Source organism: Dermacentor variabilis, chromosome 4 (genome assembly GCF_050947875.1).
Source record: "Dermacentor variabilis isolate Ectoservices chromosome 4, ASM5094787v1, whole genome shotgun sequence".
NCBI classification, from domain to species: Eukaryota; Metazoa; Arthropoda; class Arachnida; order Ixodida; family Ixodidae; genus Dermacentor; species Dermacentor variabilis.
Window position 1 is genome coordinate 91,240,264 of NC_134571.1, and position 25,449 is coordinate 91,265,712.

A 25,449-nucleotide genomic window follows, 5' to 3' on the forward strand; every position below is an offset into this window, starting at 1 on the left:
AATAATCCCAAAACCTGCCTTTTGATTTTGTCAGTTAAGGTCTTCAATCATGTGTTATAACTTTCTTCCAGCTTTGCTAATGATAAGTGCCTGCTAAACTAATCATTTCCTTCAAATTTGTTGCCCTGTAAAGGTACCACTGACCTCATTGAACCAAATCACCGATTAGACGTTTGTTAATTACCCTGAATAAAAAACTTACCAGCTACATTCCTGTCTTATTTTAGAAAATGGCCCAAAAATAAAATTTTATTGAATAGGACATGTTAGTTTCAGGATTAGCAAAAGGGGTTACCAACTTGGTAAATACGAGAAGCGTCTGAAGCACAAAGCGGGTCAGACAAGAACCAAGAAAGTTGAAGAGACGCCCTGAAGCGAGCGCACCTTCCTCCTTTGTGATGACGCTGACCACCTCGCTGGGGTTTCCGTGTCCTAGAGCATTCTCCGCAACCACCCGAAAGTTGTACGTGGTGACGGGATTCAGGTTGCGCACCACGACGGACAGATCGCTGGGGGAGTTGCGCACTAACATCACGTCCGGGGTCCACTGCTCTGCACACGAAAAAAAAAAAATGCACAACGTCACTTCCGGTGGATTAATGACACCCGGTATTCGCCCACCAGCCAGCACCACCTATTTACTACGTTTGACAGTACGCCATTAAAACAAAACAGACGTTCACAGGACGATAGAGACTTGAAATGCCTTGACTTAAAAGCGCATATCAGATGCCTTGTATTCATCAGTGCCTGACGAAGGCAAGTTCCCCCTGTCGAAACGCTGTCTCGAGAGACACCTTTTGTTGGACCATTGTTGATGAGCACGCCATTCAAGGTTACACAGCGCTTCTATGGAAGTTGCTAGCTTCATAACGGAAAAATTTTCAGGTAGCAAATCATACTTGGGAATAAAAGGAGGACCGAAGATAAAGAAATCAATGAAAAGTATCGTCGAGCTTTTGTGCAAGTAGGACGATGCTCCTGACACTCGCGCTTAAAGTGCAGTTTCCGCCTACTCAATGCGGGTTACTATCAGTAGACAATAATGATGACGTTATTGGTGAGCGTTTTCTAACGCTTTTCCTGCTTCTTCCAGCAATCAGGTGTTTCGCAATCTCTCATTAAGTATCTTGCGTAGCAGAATATGAAAGAGAAAGAGAAAATTTCAGACAATTTAATACGAAACTTTCAGGTACCGCTTCAGAATATTGCGGGGAACATCGCTAGATATAGTGTTAATTTGGTATGGTAGACAGTCACATGCAGTCACATGCAAGAGAGAGACACCGCTACCCATCTGCATGCATTAGTATATTTCAACTGCAGCAGACACTTGTTCTATCACATGACAATTATGCAGGCACCTACGTATGATTTTATGTCGGACGTCTGAATTCGCATTGACAAAGCACATCTTTAGATAGTCTAAGCTAACACCACAGGCTATCGAAACTTGAAGACCAGTTTAATCTCGATTCACGCGTGCCTCTAAATTGAGAGCACTTCAGTATAGGGTCAGGATGTAACTGTCGAACACTTTTAACACTGACGTTATGGAATCACGATAAAGTGCTCTATTACACAGTACATATATTACACACGCATCTTCCAGCATACCGTTTGCCATCTCTTTAAGCCGTTGATGTCTAAAATATACGATCATGTCACGTTGTGACCACGGGGTTGGTGGAACAAGCTGGCTGGCTATAGGCCCAATGTACTACGGCCTTAAAAGTGTGATGCCGGTGGGTGTCCTAGTAGTTTTGTGTTCGCCTACAGCAAGACGTCTAAGCCAGACGATGTTGAGGACATACGTTGGCTCCCAGCAAGAGCAGAGCTCCGGTTGTATTTATGCCAAATAAGGCACACAAACGGCAAACGGGGAGATCGAATTGACAAAACAAGTGGTTTCGACAGGAGGGATAGCTTAACTGCGATCTCCACTTTGAGTATCTCGGGGGCACATGGGTTGCACTGCGGTAAATATCACACATGAGCCACTTACCTGAATCCCGCTTGTACTGGACGATGTAGCTGGTAAGGGGAAGGTTACCGCTGTACGGTTGCATCCAAGACATCGTCACACTCTGACTGGTCACCTCTTTAATGTTCAAATTTCGGGGGCTGTCTGGCTTCTCTGGAAGTGAAGAAAAAGTTGCCTGTCACGCACAAGGCAGAAATGGCGTTTCGAAAAATGTGGCACGAAGCAACAAATTACGTGTCGCCAGGGCGGGTACGGCGAGTTGGCAGGAACCACATAAATGTTCCTTCTTCCCCCTAATAAATACTCATATTCCGCACCGGTAATAAATTAAAGAATGCGAAAGCTAGCTCTTCATTATACGCCATGGATGATATCCCAGTAATTGGTGCAAGAAACTTTTGTCACGACATATCACAGATATGCCGTTAATTATCCGCTGCATAACGCTACGACAAGCCTCCCCTGTCACCCTGTGCAATGGCAAGTGGCGAGGTGCATTAGCAATATCGCGTGTCCTTTTTATTGAGCTTGGAACAGCATGAGCAGTGGCACGGAGCTTCAAAATTCTACCTCATTCTACAACAATAGTGTCTTCATTCGACGGCACTCATTAGCGAATCGACAAGAAATTGCTTAAAAGAAACCTAAGTTACGCAGTTACCCACTTAGACCATCATAAATGTTGACTAACAGCGCCAGATTCTAAAAAAAGCACCAATAATGAAACTTAACACAGATCATGTAACTGCACCGGCTTTTTCTTTTTACCCTAAATTACAAGCAAGCTCAAACACTTGAAAACAAAGCAGTGCAGTGCGAGAGAGTAACTTGCACAGCCGGAGGAAAATGCCGCACCCTATTTGACTCGCAAATTGAGCCCCAAGGCTGTGTTGTAACTGCTTGACGTTTGGACATCGTTAAACAAAAGCGGCCACGCGCTGTACCAAAGAAAGATCTCTAACGTTTACATTTTGGCGTTACCATTACATTTCTCTTTTTCCCGCTCCTTCGCTGAAAAGTGGGCTCGGAAAGATTCTTCGAAAGTGTTAACGCGCTAAACTTTGCAGCGAAAACATTGTCTGCGAAGGAATTATTCACGCTCATGCTCACTAGCGGCAAATCTGCATGCTAATTTCTCCGCGCTCTCGGAGCGCCAGTCCTTTTTAACAAGCTCTGCTTTATTAAAAACGCCCGCGACATCAGTCGAAGAAACGATGGGACGTCTTTTAAAATTACACGTGCGCCAATGCGTCGGACACGTGCAAAATGCTGTTGCTACGGCCGCTTCGTGACAGCGTTCCCGAGGGCCATCGCCCCACGTTTGCGAAAAGCGGCGTTGCGTGTGAAGACACATCTTGCAAAGGCGTACGGCAGACGCACCCGAACAGTCGCCGAGGAAGGGTAATAATTAAGAAGGGGGATGCTAGCGAAAATACACGAACTAGTGAAAGTTGCTTCAGGCGTGGTCGCGTATCCGGTCGATATCGGCGAGATGGAAACATGTGGCGCGGCTTCGTTTCTAAGCACAGAAGTCCGCGTGCGTCATTCCCTTTGTCGTTATAGGCATTCGCGCAAACGCCAGCAAAGAAAAGTTGGCGCTAAGGCATGCCCACGTGATTTGCACAACGCAAATACGCAGGCAGATCGCTGCCTAGCGAACGATCCAAACTTTCCCGATGCCGGGGCGGCAAACATGGTAGCCAAGGCGAAGCCGGCGATTCAATTTATGATCAAGGGAAGAGCTAAGTTATGTAAATAACGACGATAACGGCAGAACAATATGCAGGACCACTGGTATTATATCACGTGCGAACACCGTGTGTGCGAAGGCTTGAAGTTGCTTATTGAGCAAATCCACGAATGTATTCAGGTGCCGAGTGATGGAAGCTCCTGAATCGCGGAAGGCCGGATAAGAAGTGCTCAGGTGTCCCCACAGCCAAATGTTGGGTAATCAATCCCTTAAGCAGCTATCGCTTGTTTCCAAAAGATAGTCATGCGGGTGTCATATGGAAATCTTCCCTGACAAACGATAACACCGCTGCTCGCTTACTCGTACGACTTTTTTAATCCGCGCAGCTACTTCGTAGACAAAGGGAAAGAGCATATCGGATTTAGGAAGTTCATAATTGTCTTTAAAAAATCAGCGACAAGGAGCAACTCTTTCGTGTTTGGATGGAGAACTGTCGTTCACTAGGAACGTCATACAATAAACGAATTTTGACAAGAGTGAAATTGTTGAACAAGAAGGGCGCTCTTGAGAAAAGCTACAACTTCTGACAGAAATCCGGAGAGTGCAAAAAAGCCTTACTGCGAAACATCTCACGAAACTCAATAAGGGCAGCCAAGATTACCTTTAGTTGTTATTGAGCAGATGGTACACACTACTCAGCAGCCTGTTTGAAAGAATATAAGTTAGCGGTTTATTGCATCACGAATCGAAGTAGCGAGAATTTCTTGAAGTTTCATGCTTGACTGTTTGTTAAGCCGTCTTTGAGATAGAAGTACCCTTTCTTTTTATCATGTACTTCTTGTCAAACCCCAATTTTATTCCGCAATAAACAAGCAGGGTGGAAATTGTAAATTTTACTAGTTATTTCTGCTCTCGAACTCTGTTTAACGAAAATTCTACGATACATGTGTGGTGAGGACGGACGCTTAAACCATAAACTCTTTCTTTCCCAATTGTCCAAGATATCTCACAGTGCGAGCTATGTTTCTGTAGCGCGTTGCGTTGGTACTTCCTTTTTACGGTACACAGTGTAAATCGATCAAAGTGTGTTTTTAGCTTGGTTCCACTTGATTTTAGCAAAGCGTAATGCTTGTGGCACTTAGCCCCAGGCGATATGTGTTCTTTAAGAAAAGGCATCTATAACACTACAAACATGTTTTGCCGTGTTTGTTTTCTTTGTGCGTAGGTGGTGTAGAACTATACATGGTCCCTTTCTATTCCCTACTCTATTCCGGCAAAGGTTGAAAATTCTACGCAAACAAAATGTCTACGGTAACTATAGAACGCTACATAACACAGAACGAGGAAGCACATAGCAACATGAAATCGAAGAAATGTGATCTGCCAAAGAGAAGTTCGCGCCTGTTCCCGGAAGAGCAATACCCGGTTGCGCATCTCAATATTCTGGGAAGTAAGAGCGCACTCAGATGCTAAAAAGAAGAAAGGGCGGCCAAGAACCGAGGATAGGAATACAATAAACTTCTTTCACACATCTGGCTGCACGTACGGAAAAACAGGCATGCACACGCAAGAAAGCAAGCGAGCGCCCAGTGTCACACGCTTCGTGCCACTCGAGCGCGCACGCGAGCGACCCAACCGATGGCGCGTGCGACGCCTATAGTTCGGCAACGCGCACTTTAACGTCAGGCTGCGGCAACAGCTGTTATTCAAGACGTATTGAAGAGACAAGAAGGCAGGCGGCAAATACGGACGAAAAGAAAGAGCTTCTTCATTTTGGCGCAAACAGGCAAACCAGAACAGCCGAAAGCTTCAAGAAGCAACACAAATGCAACAGCGAGACAAAGGATGTCGGCGCAAACACAAAAGTTGGCGGGAGCTCACGCGCGCGGCGCTGCTGACAACGAACCGAGGAGGCGGCTACACGCGTTTAGCGACAGAGCAACAGCAAGCGCAGTCTAGCAGCAGCACAGCGAGGACGACAACGGCACAACAGCTCGGAAGCAGCCCTGCTGACTCGGCTTTTTTTCTGGATGGCGAACACACGCACCGGGGGCACCGGCGGAGTTGTGCGCTTTCAGCAACGCTGCACTTCCCATTTCCCCGCGGAATTGTCCCGCCGGGCTGGCTGGCTTTCAGCGCTGCCGGAGGGCCGCACGCTGCGTTTTATTCTTCAGTGCGTGTTGCCATTGCTCGCGCGTCCCCGCGTTTCGAATCCTCGCCACCACTTCACCAGCCATTCCTCATTCCCTCATCCTTCTCCCCCGAACCAGTGCCCACGAACCCTTGGAACTCGTCTGACCCAACATTGTACGCTTTCCTTTTTGTTAGTTTTATTATTTTCGACTTCCCCTTTTCGTCTGTTTGCCTCTTATTCGTCAGTGGCGTGTGGTTCGCTGCCCTGCTTCTATCACCGGTCCGCATGCTCGAAGCTCGGTTCAGACTCGGATCAAATTCTGGCGGCCCGCCTCTTCCTCTCCTTTCCACCGACGCCATCGTCCAGGACTCACCTACTGGTCTCTTCTCCTGTTGCGCGGCTCGAATAGCCCGAAAGGGCAAGCGGAACAAGTGGGATCTTTTCGTGAAACGCGTTTTTGGCTGGCGACCTGAAAGATAACCTGTCCATGTATCGAGCGGAATTAATTCCAAACTAGACATTCGGCGGCTCGACCCGCAGGCCGTACTTCTTTCATGTTTACTTATGTTTATATTTATGTCCCTATCGGCTGTCACTGCCACTTCAACTTCGTTCCTTCATTTTTTTTTCTGTGCGATTGTATTTTTTTTTAATATTCTCTTTACTCCAAACGGACCGTTTTGTCAACAGAATGCGTGAAGTGAGTCAGTATTGTATGGAATTTATTATGTCTAATTTCGTTTTGCGTATTCCACTCAGAGTACTTGCAGTACTACGTGCGGAAATAACAAAAACAGTCATGCACTCGCGAGAAGCGACGCACTTTACTCGACATCGCATCTTAGGCTCTCCTTGCGAAAACAGGCTCCCTTTGTTTTTGCAACTGAATAGCCTGAAATTCTTCGTTTCCTACTGCATACACTTGCTATATGTGCGATATCGTAAACAGCTGCTTCTGTGAGGGTACAGCTTACCTCATATACTCGAAAAACATCCGAAGGCCTACAGACAACCTACATAAGCACAAAGATGCTACTGTGGTGCCATCATCTTCATTATGCGAGACGCGCCAATGTGTCTTAGTGGTTACGGCAGTCTGCTGCTGAGCATGCGATCAAGGATCGATTTCCTTACGCAGAGGCTCTATTTAGATGATGCCAAAATGCACAAGTGCACATATACTTAAATGTATGTACATGCTAAAGCACACCTTTGGCAAAAGTTAATACAGAGCCCTTCACTACGGTGTGTCTCACACCTTCGATGTTGCTTAGTGGCGTTAAACCTCAAAAATAAATCTTCAGTTCACGTAAAAATACACTGGCGACAATAGTTTGACATTGTGAGTGTTCACGAAGGAGAACAAGAAGGCGACGAATTTTTGAAAAGTCTCCTGAAAAAGATAACTGTTTTTCCGCCGAAAGTGGCAAAGGGCGCAGAAGTTCTGCTGTGCTTTTTTCAGCAATTTGCTGCACGTTCCGACGACCTTTTTTTTAGACATCTAGCTGGTCTAAGCAGCAGTGAGAGACCAGTTTGCCTTAAAGTGCATGGATTTGGCATCGCAATTTCCCGCTAGTCGATAGTTTAATTTTGCAGTTGCGTCTTCCTGCCTTTCTTATTCATCGTGAAAGGTTAAAGGGGGCAGGGAGGATGAGTTCCCGCAGTCTTGTTCAAACGAAAAAAAGACCTGGGAAACAGCCAGAAAGCCGCAACAGATTTATGAATCATTGGTAAGCATACACCAAAAACAACGACAGCTGATAGGCGGAAGGCCATTCACCTCACCGCAATTTACCACTCCCTGTAAAGAGCAGCGAGCTTGCTCCGAGGAGGAAGGCAAGCAGTAAATTCAATTCGTCTATTTTGTAACGCCTTTGCAATACCAGGCATTGTACCTACAGCTTCCCACAACGCTCCTTTCTTTCGTGTCTTCGGGCAAGCTGTTAAAGTAAATGTGCGCGAAATCACACCGAAATGGCAGGGAGGTAAAACGACCAGCAAGCGAGAATAAACGGCGTCGACCAGGCTATGCTATAATCGCGAAACGTAGCGGCCTTCAAGTGTAAGGCTTATCATGGAAGGACGTTATTTACTCGTTATCAGCGGCTATAAAAGAAGCGCAATAGACCCATCGCCGTGTGTGGAAGCCTGCCGTGTCGCCGGCGCGGCGAAACAGCACAGGCGGCACGGTACACTAAATTAAATTAAATTATAGGGTTTTACGTGCCAAAACCACTTTCTGATTATGAGGCACGCCGTAGTGGAGGACTCCGGAAATTTTGACCACCTGGGGTTCTTTAACGTGCACCTAAATCTAAGTACACGGGTGTTTTCGCATTTCGCCCCCATCGAAATGCGGCCGCCGTGGCCGGGATTCGATCCCGCGACCTCGTGCTCAGCAGCCCAACACCATAGCCACTGAGCAACCGCGGCGGGTCACGGTACACTGATTTTGCAGGTCGGATATTCTACATTTCAACTCAACTTTTACGTTTCCCCACGCAGCTGGAGACGGCAAAACGTTAGTTGTGACCTGTCACCCGTAAAATTTTCCGCGAAGTTGGATGGCCTTATCAGGCGAGTCAGCACTCCTGTCTGTGGTACTCCTTGTAGCGGTTTGCCGAAGGCTTCCTTGCGCGCCACTCCTCCAGCGTCACTGCTCTCATCGGAAGCACCGGCCAGGAATACAGGCCTCGCGAAAACCGCTATCACTTTTACGTCCGATCTCGAGGCTGACGTCAGGTGTAAAGTCAATGTCAAAGTTCCTCCATGGTCCGACATGATGCCCCTCTCCCCAGACATATATCCAGTCTATCCAACTACATTCCGCCTCCATGTAGCACTGTTTCGTAGGCCTCGGGATCGGGGGCTGTCATTGTGCCTAGACTCCCGTAGTTATAAATGCCAGAGAGAGTCTTTGAAACTACCGCGAGCATATAGAAGAACCAAATTACACAAAAGCGCGCTAATTCAGCCCACCAGCTCTTCCCGTTTTCCTCGTTTTCATCTTTCATTCGTCTTTCCCTCTTCCGCAGTGCAGGGTAGCGAACAACGCTCAATCTGATTAACCACCCTGCTGTTTCGTTATGTATTTTCTTTCTCTCCCTCTCTATCTTTCTTAGCCCACTTCAAGGATTGTCTTTTATCTAACTTCAAGATCCTAGAACGGCGACCTCGCCATTCATTCAAGTTCGGAAGGCGCTATTCACTTTTCAAACATGAAGGGGCCTTCGTTATTAACATGTCATTGGCAGTATGTCATTTTCCTTGTGCGTGTGCTCATTCAGAGAACTCCCTCTGCGTTCTTTCTCTTCCATCCTCCTCCATTCTGTATGTAGAGCAGTGAACCGGACGCTTTTCTGCTTTACCTCCCTACTGGCTCCTCTTATACATGACAAGCACCTCACGGAAGTACTCACGGCCCTGAACCAGGCAAATCTAATCGAAAAGAAAAGTGAATTTTTATGAGGAAATGTATTCTTAGGAAAAACGTTTGACGGCCACACCAAGAGCACGAAAGAAGAGTCGGCTCAAGGTATACGCCAGCTTGTGAAACCCCGCGACATGCACGCACAGCGTGCCTTTCTCGTATTAGCGCGACATTTCAGAACTTTCATTCCCGGGTGTGCCACAAAGATTAAATGCGTGACAGTCCTATTGAAAACGGAAGTTCCCTTTATATGGCGAAACTAATGTGACGCGACCTATAATTACTTGGCACAAACCATTTCATCCAATTCTGTTCTCGTTCTCTCTGATTTTAGCCTTCTGTTCGAACTCTGCATGGATGCCTCACATTTTGGAACCGGTGCTGTACTGTGCCAGAGGCACCTGACGGAGACATATCATCGCCAGCTGAAAGTTATCAGATATTCTTACACATTTTCCAAAGCTCAACACAATTACCCTACTACCGAAAAAGACAGTAGCGGTGGTCATGGGTCTTCGTTATTTCCGATCCTACTTGGAAGGGCACTATTACAAGTTATTCGCCGATAATCAAGCGCTCAGCCACTTCTTAAGTTTAGCCCAACCGAAAGGACAACTTGCGAGATGGATAGCCGAAATGCAACAATTCATTTGCGACGTCGCTCACCGGCCTGGGGACAAACTCCCAGATGCAGCGTCGTGTCAAAACCCCACATACAGGCAATAGATCAGCATGAGTACATAAATTACTTGTCCACTTGGGAAGGCACTGAAGATATGGAACTGCGGAACGGGAATCTTCATATTCCTGAATCAGACGTGGCCAATATTCAGAGACTTTAGCATGACAGCCCCGAGTTGGGTGGTCGCGACGACTTCTGGAACACCTGCTGGAAGATATCGAGCGAATTTACGGGGGATGAATGATGTCCATGAAGAAAGATGTTAACAGCTATCTCCGAACTTGCCATGAATGCGAACTCAACGAGTAAAAATACAGGGCGTGCGGAAACAAGATAGTAATTTCCGAGTACTCTGCGACTGCATTCGAGGTAGTTCGCCTCGGTTTTGCTGAGCTACAGAAAAAGAAGAAGGAAATGAAAAGGGCACAGTCTTTTTCAATTGCCATTGATGAATGTACGAGAATGGTATTATCAAAAGCGGGAAAAGAAAATTCAGAAACTGTCAGTGATGTTTAGCGAATGCAAAATGTTTCAGAACACAAAAGTGATAGTCGCTGATAATAGCGCTGCCTTTCACAGCAACCAATTACGGAATGGTCTCATAAACATTCGCCAACGATTGCGATACTCCCTAATGCGAAATGTTAGCGCAGCTGTATACGTGTTTTCATTTCGCTATATATTGGCTGGCACGGACAATCCGCCTCGTGCGGCGCGTTGCAGACGAAGCGAAGTGGGGCGCAACTGCCTCGCTGAACGGGAGAACACGAGACAGCACGTAGGCGACGCGTGGGGTAATTCACAGCAGCCGCAGCAGACAGATCTCCACTCATTCAGTGCTTTGTTTCCACATATGATATCGGTGGCGTCATCGGTGAACAGATGACGCGCCATCGCTGGTGCCATCTCGTAGCAATAGTCGCTGCAAAGTCAGACTTGCGCGGCACTGTGCTTTTTTCTCACGGTTTTGCCATACGCTCCTCCTCCGCTTTGCGTCCCATGGTTCCGCTGTAACCTGCTTCTCCGCTTTCCTCCTCGCGCCCTCCTCGCTATCACCGTCTTTCATCCACGCTTCGCCTTTGCTCTTTCATCCTTCCCTGTGCTCGTTCGCTTGGTTAGGTTAGGATGGCGAGAGACGATGTCAACGCTTGCCGCAGGAAAGGGCGCCGAATAGTTGCGCTCTAAAATGTGCTCAATGCATTCGCCTCCATACCACTCAGAGGCGAATGCATTGGCAGAGAGGGTCATTAGAGACGTAAAAGAATTGATGTCGATATACCCGAACTTCAAGGGCGGGTGGAGATGCACTTTAGAAGCCGCCGTAACACACCACAACACTTCTCATGCCACCGCTTTTGGCTGTAGTCCACAAAGCGCTTAAAGAGTGCTGGCTCTTCAAACAGCCGAGCTCCACACTTGAGCGCAAGAAAACGGCCACCACATCACATTTCAGTGGATTCCCAACCACTGTGGTACACACGGCAACGAATTGGCCGATGCCGAAGCGAAGAAAGCATTCGAAGAACCAGAGTCACAGCCTGCAATCCCTTTTTCAAGAGCGGATGCCAACTGCATCCTCTCCAGTGTCATCCGAAAATCGACAGCGAAGCACTGGGACAATACGGATAATCGCCACAAATGACTCTAGAGATTGGACCGTACCATGAAATTTAGGCTACCACCGAAAATGCAACGCAGCTGTGCCAGCCTTCTGCACAGACTAAGGCTGGGGGTAGCGTTTACGCGCGGATACGTGCACCTCATGCGACGCACCGAGTCTCCAGACCGTCAGTTGTGCAATGTGAAGGAGCCTATAGGTCATGTGCTTTGTGACTGCCCTAACTACGTGGAAGAGCGTCAAAAGTTGAACAATGACCTTATGCGTCTTGACAGCCCACCGTTGTCAGAGGACGTTATTTGAGGCCCTTGGCCAGATGCTCAATTGAGTTTCAAGGCCATTCAGGCGTTAGTGAACTTTTCAAAAAGTACGGGCCTGAACTGTAGGCTTTGAGCATGCCAAATTGCTAGCCATATAATTTACACCTCCCTTCTCTCGTCATAGTCACCCATCAAGCGCCTCTTTCTTTCCTCTTCCTTTCCCTCTTCCCCTCCTCCCAACGCCGAGTAGCTAGCTAGAGGAATATACCTCAGGACGACCTCTCTGCATTTCGTATCATTAAACTACAACTATCTATCACACTTAGCAGCCTATAGAAAAAGTCAGCGGTTTCCAGCCGATGCTGCACTGGGGTTGCCTGAACTTTCAGTACTTAAAGAAAGATAATTATCACAAGACAAGCAGCATCGATACCGAAATGCAGTGAAGGAAGAGTCGGATCGACGTCACGTAAGTCTTATGCCAGGTATTCAACCAAGCCGTGGTCCTTCTGCGAGAACGGATTAAAAAATACAAGGCACTGTTTACAGGCCCTTAACTCGTGACAATGACATCCAGACAGCAAGGAAACATAAAAACCGTATCTTAGGAAACATTGGAGCAGCAGAAATGACTGCGATCAAAAATGTGGCCCCTTACCATCGCAGGAAGGGTGTAAGCAAGGCAACGGAGGATATAACGGTCCAGTCACCAGAAGACGAGAAGTCACAAAGTCGAAGAATGAGGACAAGGAAGTTGGAGGCAAAATAAACATGGATTCCGATATAAGTACGTCTCTTTTTTAGGAACATTATAATACTCTTTCTCTCTCTCTCTCTCTCTCTCATAGCGATCAATTGGAGATAAAGCCAGAATAAGAATATCAGTTACAAATTTTGGAACTGATCCGGTGATACTCTAGTGTACGACGTAATTTCACAATCTTTAGTGATTGCTAGCTCTTTTTAGAGTTTAACAAGGTTGCGTTTGTCACTTTCTTCAGTACCAATAATATATTTTTTAAACCATTGAAGTATTCAGTCTCCCATCTTCTTTGGTTATCCCGCAACAATAGTGGAAACGATGAGCTCATTGACTCATAAGGAGCACGCCGGAAACCGCTGTTAACTAGTCAAATATACGTTATGACGCTGAATTGTCTTCCCGCACCGGTTCCTTCTGGGTTATAACACTTGTAGCCATCTTTAAAAAGTGTAAGAAAATATGATATTTGTAACTCAGATGAGCTGGAGAAGTAAATGAATTAATGCATAATCCGCATGTTTGGACCTATCTTTAGCACTCTGCACTGCTTAATTGGTTTTCTCTTTTGGTTTCATTTTGATTTTATTCGCACATTTTGATAAAGCCCACGAACAGAAGCGGAATGAGGATATCTGTCTCCTGGCTAAGACTTGAATGGATGCCCGACTGTTGGCTCAATCTTCCACTGGTCACAATAATGCAAATCTATAAAAACCACTACAGATAAAATGTGCCAGCACAAGAACATTGAATATTGCAACCCTGCTTCGTTGAAGAACCGTTGACGTCTAAAGCTTATGGACCAAACGGGCGCCATTTAACATGAGGTTGCATATATTTATACACGCAGGCTAGGTAGTAACCTGCTTTTCGGATATGCAGCTTGCACTACTGCGCACACTAGCAACAAACTTTCGACGCTGACTGTAGTTTAACCAATCTTACCGGTCACCCAATCTTACCCTGAACAACGACTTGAAAGTTTGTCTCATCTCTCCCATAGGCATTTGAGGCCATGCAGGTGAACAGCGACGAATCACGGCGGTCGGCGGATTTAACGTGAATTTCGGACACCACGTGTTCGGGCAACGTCGTCGTTGTTTCTTTATACCTGCAAGGAATAAATAACGAGTGTCGTCAAAGGCCCATGCTTACACATGCACATAACATTTATATAAACTCACAATTGTTTCTGCGAGCTGGGAAGAAAAATAAATGTTGCCATAAAGCATAAAAACAAAACGAACACACCCTAATAATAATAATATTTGGGGTTTTACGTGCCAAAACCACTTTCTGATTATGAGGCACCCCGTAGTGGAGGAGTCCGGAAATTTTGACCACCTGGGGTTCTTTAACGTGCACCTAAATCTAAGCACACGGGTGTTTTCGCATTTCGCCCCCATCGAAATGCGGCCGCCGTGGCCGGGATTCGATCCCTCGACCTCGTGCTCAGCAGCCCAACACCATAGCCACTGAGCAACCACGGTGGGTTGAACACACCCTGTCAACCATACCGATTGCAGGGCCGGCAGTTTTGTGGTGGTAACAAAGATTCCAACATTACCGTGTGGTGTCTTACCGTAAGAGACAATGAATAAGTCATGGCGAAAATAGCTCTTACGGTGAAAGCCTTAAGTGCCGCATGGGTCAAAAACCAATTGTCCGGCGTTATTGAAAAATTACCCATCCAGCGTTACGCCACCAAAATTTAATGGCAGCAAAATTGATGGTGCCACCGACGACCTTTGATGGGAGTCAAACCGCCGACCATTGTTGGGACTCGAACCCACCACCTCTGGTGGGAGTCGAACCCACGTCCAGTGGTGGGACCAAAATTCAATAGTACAAACATTTATGGTGCCACCATTGACGGTCGGGCCCAACACCACTCGCAAGACTTAATAAGAGCAGCATTCCGGGTGCTACACCAATGCGCAGATCGTTTTTTTCGCGTAAGCGCATGCGCTGTCTAGACTGCTTCACATATATAAACCGATTCAGTGGCACAATAAGTTTATTTAATTTTTGCAATTGGTGTGTGTTCTTCTCTTACGTCCGTGTATTTTCTGTTGCGGAATAGTACTTCAGCACTGGTAGGAGTCGAACCAACGACCTTTGTGGTTAATTAGGACGAAGTTCATTAAGGCATAGTTAATTAAGATATAGTTAATTAAAGCACTCGAACCCGCGACATTTGGTGGGAGTCGAACCCACAACTATTGCTGTTAATTAAGGCAAGTTAATTAAGGCACACTTGATTAGGTATGAGTTAATTAAGGCACTCGAAGCCACAACCTTTAGTGGGAGAAAACAAGTGCTAGGTAGTAACGCATTCGAATGAGAATGTCAAGTAATTTAATGAATGTCATGTGAGCGCGCAGGATTTTGCATTCATCCTCTTCAGCGTATTCTAAAGTGACTGTCAGCTTTTCATCTTCGAATACATTGTAGCTCCCGCTGTCTTGCTATTATGAAAATGCAAGCGCTGCTACGATGGCGAAACAATTTTTCGTTGCGATAAAAAATTAGCCTTACGACGGAAATTCTCTTGCGGCGTTTCTGAACATATTTTGTGGCCTTCAGCAAGTGGCCACAGCAGCTGATGGTGTGAGAGCGAAGGTAGTCGCAGGCTACGATAAAAGAAGTGACTCGAAAAAGAAAACTGTTGTAAGTCATTGCAATACCGGTCAAGCAAGTAGCACAGCCCCACCCCACGACCTCTCCATCCCCGGTACTGTAACTGCCCTCCCAGAATTTGTGGGGTGAAATCACCTGCTTTCTTCACTGTCCCTGGACGTGCTGTTTATTTTCATTCATTTTTTAAGCAAATCTTTCATTGCCTTTTCCCCCCACTTTTTGGGTGCTACCTGCGGTCTTGCGCGATTGGCTGCTACCACACCTAGTGCAAACAAGCACCGGTTAGAGTGCTAACTAAGGCCCTCCGGAGTGGTAGGTGGCACACGTAAAAAAATTCATACGCTGCCCGTGAATCCCAGATTACTTGAACGACTACAGCACCCGATCGAGTGATACAGTTATGAGCTCTCTGCTGGTCACCAAGCGCGCTTTGTATATAGAGGTCAAAAATACGAAGCTCTTATGTTTTCGCGCTTTTATTCGGGTCTCTAACAACACTCATAATTATCCCTAATGTTGGGACAACCACATCAATGAATGAACACTTAGAACGTCGTTTAGTACGTTGTGCCAGAATTATTCATATTTGGAATAACGTGAAAAAGCTGGAAGTACAAAGAGGCGACACAGGAGAACGCTGAGTACCAACTGAAACATTATAAAACGGAAAAGAATATTGTTGGGAACGTGCAAGTCACACATATATCCCACGACAAAACCGCATGGTGCACGCGTTTAGCGCATCTCTCGCGTATCTGCGCCCTGGAGAAAACGAAAATACGCACGTCTTTACCAACGTGGTGGTGAAGTGATAAGTCCCCACGGCCTCTCAATGTATGCGTCGGAGCGCGGCTGTGAGATATAGGGCGCTATAACATAAAGCGATTCCAAACTTGTCTTTTCGAAGTGTGCAATCAGCCCTCTACGATTGGTCAAAAAAAATTTCGGGTCACCGTACATAGCCTGTCTGTTCACGGGACGTTACGAAACCACGATAGCTCCCCATCTGATATTACGTGCACACACTGAATATGGATGACTGGACCGAACAAAAGAAAAATAATTACTTTTAATTCGACGCCAGTCTGCCGTTGGCCCTCTGCTATTGGTCTGCGCCCACTTCGCATGTCTGTCAAATGACGTCATAAAACCGCGAAAACTCACCGCGTCAAAATGACGTGTACGCGTTAAAGATGCATTAATATGCACAAAAAAACTGAATTTTTTTCGGAATAGCCGGAGATTGCCCCGTTCCGAAAGGAATAGAGGATGGCTGCTCGCCGAATGCTCAGGCACTGGCTACTCGCACCTGTCGGATAGCATGGATTTATTTGTGTATAATAAAACTTACTGTGTGACAGTGTAACATTATCCAGCCCTTTCGGCATGTATACGATATCGATGTGCCAACTCTTTCTTGCTGAGTAACCATTGTAGAAGCATTCCTAACTTTCCACTGCACGCCACCGCGATTTTCGACCAGCCATCGCAAGCTAAGTAAGGGGAAGCGGACCAATTGCAGACGCCGGAGCCACCCTCTTCATTCGGTTATCTATATTCTCTACGCTGGCTCAGCCCCATCAAAAACCTCTCCACTTGAGCACGTTCCTCGCTTCTTGTCAGCCACTTAGACAAGAAAAACTGCTCAATGTAGGCAGTGTTATTCGTTTTGAAGGCAAACAAAGGAGACCTCCTATGTTTAGACAACGATGCGGGTCACCGCCTGATGTTTGCGTCGTTGGTTACGTAAATTTGACGTCAGGAGATCGGAATAAAAACAGATTACAATAGCTTTACTTTATAGGACCCATGTTCCCTTGCAGCCGCCGTCGAGTACACGCAGTCGCGTGTATAGTCACGTTTCTTCGGGACGCCGCTCTCGTAACGCGTTTTAATCAGAGAGCTGCGACATGTCTTTTTGCCCCTCGATGGGTGCGCTTCCCACGGGCAGTCTGTTCGGGACAATGTAACTGTGACTATCTCAATAAATTTTTTCGGCTCCAACCTCTGATTCTACGTTATCGTTCTGCAACAAGTGTCAAATCTGATTTCAAGTTTGTGGTGATAGCCGCACATGCTAAATAATAACAACAAAAACGAACCATAGGTTCACAAGCCGCGACAGCCTCAATATCAAGAGACATCTAAAATTGTTTTTTTTCCTGGAGAGAGCGATACTTGGTTGGCTTTACGCAAGCTTCTGCTTCTTTTATTGCGATAGCAATTATGTGGACACTCAAGGCGCATTCCCTCCGGCGTCACCGTACTGTTCCGTATAAAGTCCTAAATGGGATGCGAGTGAAATGGGTGCGAGTGAAAGCGTGCGAGGGTGAACAGAGAATGGTGTCTCGATTTCGCACGCTCAAGGAAGGAAGGCGGGGAGGAAGCGATCGGTCTCCCTTTGCGCGCAAAGCACTGGAGAAGAGGGGGGGGGGGGGAGGGCGTTGTACTTTGACGGTGGCTGCGTAAGGCACGGATGAGCGCAGCCGCGCGGGCTCTACCTTGAAAGCAATCTGCGATGTCTACAGAATCTTGGTGTGCAGAAGTCCGATAGCTTCGTGTGTGCTGTGTTCTCGCCACTCAGTTCGCGTTCAAGTGAGAGGCAAAGCGAAGGTCGATTCGCTCGCTGTTGCTCTCAGTCAGCGTTTTGACAGCAAATGTCCGTGGTCGTCAAGTGAGATGTGTTCGTGTTTGAGAGCGCACACTTGACATCATGCTTGCTAGTAAGCGAATGTTTACAAGTTTATACGGCCGATAAAGCTACTATCCTTACTTCGTATAGCTGTCTAATCATTTGCTATTGGAATCGGTGCTTTACCATTCGGGCGAAACTGCGATTTTTTTCCATAAGATAAGCCGCAGCTATTGTCATCATTGACATAATCATCATCACAATTATTTTATTTCCCGTGTGGGCTAATACAGAAGTCTTCGCAAGATAACAGTGTTTTTTACGAAAGGCACACATCCACATTTCTGGTTATGAACTGCTAACTGCGGCAGTGTATTATTCCTCAGCTTTTCTTTCGTTCGTGTTCGCGAAGGCACACATAACCAACGTGAAGTCAACTTTTTAGTCTGTTCTCTAAATTAAAAATATCAATTGATAGTCAGCACTGTTTTGATCCCGCCTCTCTGCATGCCCCCATTTTCTCTCGCTGTTGCCAAAATGAAACAAACCAACTCGCTCAAATTTCATTTATACTGCAGTTACGGAGCTGCAGTCTGCGAACGAAGAGAATACCAGCTCCGCTTACACAACGACATATTTCTACATTACCTAGCTTCGGCTTGGAAGTTGAGCACTTGGCGATCCTTGGTCCAAGTGATATTGATGGGCTTTTCACCGAATGCCTCGCAGCGAATTCTCACGTCTTCTCCTTTCTGTACGTTCTGGGAGCTGAACTGCGACTTGAAGAAGGCCGGTACTGTCCACACGGTGGCATGTAAAGAAGAGTGTTTGCAGAGTGCTATGTTAGGGTTGCGCCAACATGGCCTAATATAGTTATGTTATAAGCGTTTGTAATTGTCAACAAGAACGACTGCAATGAGCTATGCCAGTTCCATGGGTGCTCGCTGCTTCCACGTTTCCTTATTCTGTAGTGAGCTTATTACGCGCCAAGTGCTCTACAGGCCTTATTAATTAGTTGACAATTGCTCCACTTTTAGGATGAAAGGGTTGTAGTGAAACAATAATTATTGCAATAAAAATAAAGCCTTTTCTTATTCATGCCTAGTTCGAACGTTTATTTACTTATATTTTAATGAGCTGTTTGCTGGCGCACACTAATGTGAAATCTAAGTTTGTTTCGTAAACGTTCTCAAGGCAAGGAAGCACAGAAAAAGGAAGGAAAGAGAAAGATAGACACTTTCGCGAGGGCAAGCACACGTCTGAGTGAAATTATTTTGTAGAAAGGTATAGGGCATCAACACATGCACCACTATGTTGTACAGGGATTGGCTATGAAAAAAAAACACCGAAAGAAAACAAGAAAGTGAATGGACAGCAATGGCGTTGCGGATAGTGTGATGAATGCTAATTTCCACTTTACGCCAGTTGCTTTCCATTAACATATGTCATCTTTTGATGTTTCGTGAAAGCGACACTGAGTCCCTTTATTCAGATTAAAGTACCACAATAAGAATATATACAATTAACAATCATTGCAGGGTAATGGTAAAATAGTGTCCCTCGCACTCTTATCATATTAAGCGCAGAACATCAAGTTTTCTTTCTTCGCATAAGCTTTAGTGGGGGTTCTCAGATTTCACTACGGACACCACAATCAAAAATGTACTTCTGCATTTCTATCGGCACATATTTCATCTAATGTAAAGTTTCTGCAGTGTAGTAGGCGTTGGAACATCGCAAATGACCTCAATATTACGTATTATACTGTCGCATTAACATTTCACGCCACATCGATAGGAGCTAGAAGATGTTATGTTCGTCGGTGCGTTAACACGCATCTCATGAAATATGCACACACCTGCCTCGAAATAAACCACAACGCTCGCTCAGACAGGGAAATCGGGGTTTCGTTTTATTTTTTTTTATTCACGTATTTGTGATGCAAACTCACCGTGAACGCGCAGCTTGATGACTTCGCTAAGGCTCGGCTTGACGTTGTTCGTCGCCTGGCACATGTACTCGCCGGCGTCCTTGAGTCCGATCTCGCGCAGTACCAGCGAGCCATTTTCGAGGATCTGGATGTACGGATTGCTGATGATGGTCTGCGACTCGACGAGCGGACCCGCTGCAAGTGAGGCGAGAAAATAGCGGTTTGTTCGCGCGTGCGCGCAATGCTTTACACTGAAACACACGGTGTAACGAGTAATCACGCAGCGCCATTCGATACAGCGCCCGCATACGCTGCCGTAAAACAACCCATTTCACGCCCAAAGTAACTCCGCGTTGGGCGCGGAACCGCCTGTTAGATGGCGCTGCTTTCGAACGTGCAATGAGCGCACGATGTCGCCACTCTCGTTGATACCGAGTATGTATACAAAGCGCGACGCAGTGCGGGCAACACCACGCCGGCTCGTTGTTGCGAAAACAGCGGCGCCCGGCCACACGCGTAAGCTCATGAAAATGTCGGCGGTGTATAGCCCCGCAGCGCCCCGTGAGCCACTCCTTGGTCTTCAATTCTAATCCCCTTCCCGAGAGAGCCGCACCGCCGTGTGTGCTTGTCTGTGCGTGTACGCGGGACGGATGCGCGCGCGCGGCCGCGGATCGCAACAAAAATTCCATTTCTATGCAAATACCGGGCGGGCGCGAACTGCGTTACCATAGTTAATGCGCGAGAGAATTGAGGAGGCCGGGAGAGTATGCGCATATATATATATATATATATATATATATATATATATATATATATATATATATATATATATATATATATATAGTGCGTGTGTGCGACGCTCTCTCGGCCGGCAGAACACCTCCGCCTTGCTGCCGCCTCGAGCCCGCGTTCTAGGGCTTTCGCAAGCTCGACGCTTTCTCACCGGAGATGGGTAGAAGAAGATCGCGTCGCTTCGGTAGCAACGCGAAAAACTGTTGGCGATTTCGTTTGAACGCAAAGCGTGCCAGACGCGGGAAAGCAGCGCGGTTTCGGCTGCTGGGATCACGCTTTTGCGCCGACGCAGACAGAAAACAGGCCCTTTTCTTTATCGCTCTTTCTTTCTTTCGTTTCTCTCTCCGTCTCGTTGCTGCTTCTCTTAGCGCGTTCGCGTAGAGCGGGACAGCGGCGAGGGTGAAGGGGAGAAAAGAAAGGAAGAAAGTGCAGAAAAAAGCTGCCGCCGAAGGCTGAACCACAGCACTGATTCGATATCGACGTGAACAGCGCGAGCGGGGCGTCTGTCTTGCTCTTTGCGTTGTTTGTCTCATACGTGCTCACGTGCGCGGGCCTTTGTTGCTAGCGTTTGTACGTGCATGCCTGCGCGTCTTGGAGCGCTATAGCGACAGCTCGCTCTTGAGAGAGAGGTGCAGAATGCGCTGTAAACAGAACTGAGATGGTTCGCGCGCTGCGCGCAACAGCTGTAAGGCTACCGCGCCGACGGTTGCGTGACGGAGGCGTGTGTGAGCGTCGCCCTTCCATTGCTCGGACCGACGATGCGTGCCATCGCATCGGGTGCGCCCAGAGATATCTGTGCCTGCATCTTCTCAGTTTCTCCCCTCGTGTCGCCGCTGCCTTCGCTCCGCTGTCAACGAGCGGGAGCTTGGGGAAGGCGGCGGGGCCTGCTGGAAGTGTTCCAAGCTGCCATATAGACGTATGGATCTGCGCACGGCTCCTCTCGCTCTGCAATGCCTGTCAAGTTCTTGCTTGCCCTTTAGCGTTCCATCGTTTTCTTCCTCATATTGGGGGGGGGGGGGCTTTGTTCTCGGATTTCGCGTGCGTTCGGGGTGGTGCAGATTCCAGGAATCACCGCTTTAGGCATTTAAGGGATATGATCCTTTAGTTCGTTTTCCGTTTCAGTTCGCTTACTCGGCGCTTCGTGTCTAAGAAAAAAGACGTCCGCCATGCTTCCTTGTTTATTCGCGGGGGCAAATGCGCGCGCGAAGAAAATTGCGCATGAAACCTGAGAACGTGATTTGACTCCTAAAACGTGACCGGAATGGCCTAGCAGACTGCACCGGCGGTCTCATCACAGTGCCGCGAACGCGCACCCAGCATTAGCGCTCTTCCTAAAGTTAATGTCGGCTGTAGTTCTCATCTACGTAGCCTACCGATTCTTTGCGCTTACTTCCAGCGCGATGCTCTTTTCTTTTTATTACGCCGCTGAGCTGGCTCTTCCTTCAATTGTCAGCTTTTCATAAATATTTTTTAGCACTTTTTTGTTATCCCTTCGAATAGCGGTGAAAGGAATAAAAAAGCAAAGACCAAGAGTTTCTGCCTTCTGTCATGTCTTTACGTGTGTCACGACTTTCGCGTGCCAATGCAGTTGAGATGCATGACGCGTCGCATTAGGGGACGCTGCAAAGCACGCACCATTCTCATTTTCGGACGTCGTCCTCTCTTTCTTTCCCTCTCTCTCTCTCTCTCGCCCAAATGTCTTGATACGAAGTGCGCATGCGCTGCAGACAACAATATCGATTCTCTCTCCCTTCTACGCTTTTGCGGAATCGAGCGCCGTTGTCGATGCTGACGGTGACAGTTGACTGTTGCGGCGATGGGCACACGGAAAGAGTGAAAGCTAACACGAAAACAAACACTTCGTGGTCGGCTAGCTGCAACCCAATTTGAATTCCTTTAGACTCGATCGCAATCCGATATCATCAGTACGCGGCATTTTTGTCAAAGGAAGATGGAATACCGCACTGTTTGTCTGTACGAAGCAGGACTGAACTTGTAAGTTCCTCGAAATTTCAGTCTTGTAAAGCAGAAGTATTCAGATGTGACGCGCCTTTGGCATCGATCGATTGGTGTCGGAATTAAATAAGGTGGATTTTTGACAACAACAGCGCTCCTAATAAATTGAAGTGCATGGAGCAGATTATTAGGGAACATATGGTGCACACCACCCAAGATTCCCCATCACGTACAGTACAAGCATGTTCTGGTTCATGTAGTATACTTCACAGCTGGCTGGCTCCAGGTGCGCGAGGAGTTAGCTGATCCACCCTATAAACAATCCTGCACCTCATAGCCGACATGGATGGATTGTCTTATTGCAACAAGAAATTCAATACAAAAACGAGTACTGAATGGATAAGCGCCGTTAGATCCGAGGTTGGGGAATAAAAGGGGGCGTTGCGGTTTACTGCAAGAGCTTACACATGTTGATGGCCCGGCTCCATATTTTGCTTTATAACGAAATGCATGATATTTGGGGAGAATATATATATATATATATATATATATATATATATATATATATATATATATATATATATATATATATATATATATATATATCTGTCGTCTTGGGCTACCTCGGCTATCTTGGGCTATCTATCTGGGCTAGTACAACGACCGCTTGTACATCCCATTTTTCCTGTACGTTGCTTCCACCGTTGATCACATTTACGGCGATTTAGGTGGCCATATGAAAGCGGTAAGTTGAAGCAGGAGAGTCTTGCCAGAAATTTCCGCTACACATTAAATGAGATCGGCACCGAAGTATTAACTTACGGATCATCTTCTTCCACCTAATCTGAGGATGGGGCACCCCGTCAGCTTGGCAGTCGATGATGACGCTCTCTCCGAGGATACCAGCCTTGTCAGTGGGTTGCTTGCGCCAGTAGGGAGGAACTGGGCACATTGAAAAACAAAGTACCTTGACAAACTGCAGCGAAAATTATGAGAAATACTGAGAAATATAAACTAAATTGTTGTATATGAGGACTAAGGACTAAGAACAGCGATAGAAGAAGCAGCTTAACGGAGTGCTTGTAGAATACATATTTCGAGTGTTGGGCTAATTGAACAGCTCTTCTAACAAAGTAGATATGTTGTTCACTTTATTATTTTTACATTCCAAAAAAGAAAGAAACTATATTTGGGGCACTGCATGACAATTGATGTTTCTCAGCATTTCTTTTTGTTTTAACAATGGTACTATTATTATTGAGCTATTTAGCAAAGTGTTCGCTAATAAGAAACCTCAGGGACTGCTTGTCAATGCTCAAATTCCTATAGCAAGTTTTTTGCTAGTTCCGACTCAACCACTGCTATGCTGGTGCAAGAAAAACAACGATTGAGTTTATTACAGCGAAGCTGTTTGCCTCTCGGTGGTTGTCATTCTTTGTGTCCGTCCGGGAAGAAAAATTATGATCATCGGCAATGGCTCATGCAATACATCATCGCCAATGACTAAGCAAGCAAAAATGCAATGGCTCATCCCCCTCGTAATGCAAAGGCTACAAGCGCTCTGCAAAGTGAAGCGCACATTGAAATAACCGACACAACACACAGAAGAACGTATATTTCAATAAACATCAAGCTAAGCTCTAGAAACGCATCAGGACTACCAATAAAGCATTGCATACCTTCAGCAAAATTTTCAAACTGCGCGAAGAAGACAAGACGTGAAGAGAAATACAGACGCAGACACAGAGCGCAATATGTGCATCTGGGCTTCTGTTCCCGCCTCACCTTCTTCGCGCAGTTCAAACATTTTGCTGAATCTATGAACCGACTAGCCCAAGAACATATCATACTTCTTTGTATACCCCACTCAGCATTTGTAGTGGTGTTCTTGCAACGGCTTCGCTTGACATCCCCTTTCACAGGGCCGGGATGGCGAGTCAATTGCTTCTTTTCTTTCCCTTTCTAAAGGAACACTATTTTAAATCGTGTTCATAAGCGTTGTTTACTTGTTTCATAGATGAAACCTCAATTATTAAATTGTTTAACGCTGTGTTCGTTCTAAAACATAATTTTTGGTGTTCAACACCGCCTGCACATGTGCTAAAGCGCTGAAGAATGCGTACGCTGAAAATGCAAAAGCCACAGGCAGTTTTCGCATATAAGGATGCTTAAGGGCTGAAGAAATGACACCTTCTTCAGTTCTGATGTGCAACATTTCATGTTTTGCTGAATAGAATAAATGGGTACTGACACCACTAAAGCACCGTATAACTCCCGGAAACCACGACTACGACCACGGTGGGCTCGCCTGCCCAGCAGTGATCGCAAAACTTTGTCGCAAAGCAACCCAAGCGCGCATCACTGCTCACTCCACCACTGCTTTCTTTTTTCTTTCTTTCCAATTTTTTTACGTCTCGAATTACTGGACGCAGTGTTCAAAGTTCCCAAGAGCGATTTTAGCTTATTTAATTTTTTTGGTTGTTGTTGCTGTTTTCTGGTTTTATACGATTATTTAAAATTGAAGGCAGTTTCGGCCGCAGCGCTGTTCGAAAATCCGCGGCGAGTTATAAATTGCCTGCAGCCGACAATATGATTAGGATAAATTACAGGCGGCCCCATTCTGCGCGTCGAGATTGGCTACAATTTCCAGCCAAAACTGCCGAGCGGAAACAGCATCGCACGTTCACGCCTCCCAAAAATGTAAGCAACGAAACGTTCCAGCGAGCGAGATACGCTATCAGAAAGCACGAAAGAAAGAAGCGCAAAAAAAATAAGAAAAAGAAAGTCGTCGAGGACTGACGGGATTGTGGGCGTCGAAGATGCTACTTTTCGTCCCTCAGTTGACGGGGTTCTTTTCTTTTCTTTTTTTTTCTGCCCACGAAACTCTTCTACGCATCAGCCACGCCTACGCCAGGCGTCGGCACTGCCACGACAAATT

The 25,449-nt window shown here is 46.5% G+C and overlaps 1 protein-coding gene across 3 annotated transcripts in view; it reads right to left on the minus strand.

The window, feature by feature from the left end:
• The window catches only part of LOC142579494 (cell adhesion molecule Dscam1-like), a 605,191-nt gene that overhangs the window by 125,669 nt on the left and 454,073 nt on the right, over nt 1–25,449 (minus strand). For all 3 annotated transcript variants that reach the window (XM_075689738.1, XM_075689737.1, XM_075689739.1), the window contains exons 10-15: nt 23,334–23,453; nt 19,785–19,958; nt 18,482–18,629; nt 13,524–13,672; nt 2,006–2,137; nt 385–552 (exon numbers count right to left, since the gene is read on the minus strand). In XM_075689738.1, coding sequence (XP_075545853.1) covers nt 385–552; nt 2,006–2,137; nt 13,524–13,672; nt 18,482–18,629; nt 19,785–19,958; nt 23,334–23,453 — 891 coding nt within the window. The remainder of the gene's footprint in view (nt 1–384; nt 553–2,005; nt 2,138–13,523; nt 13,673–18,481; nt 18,630–19,784; nt 19,959–23,333; nt 23,454–25,449) is intronic.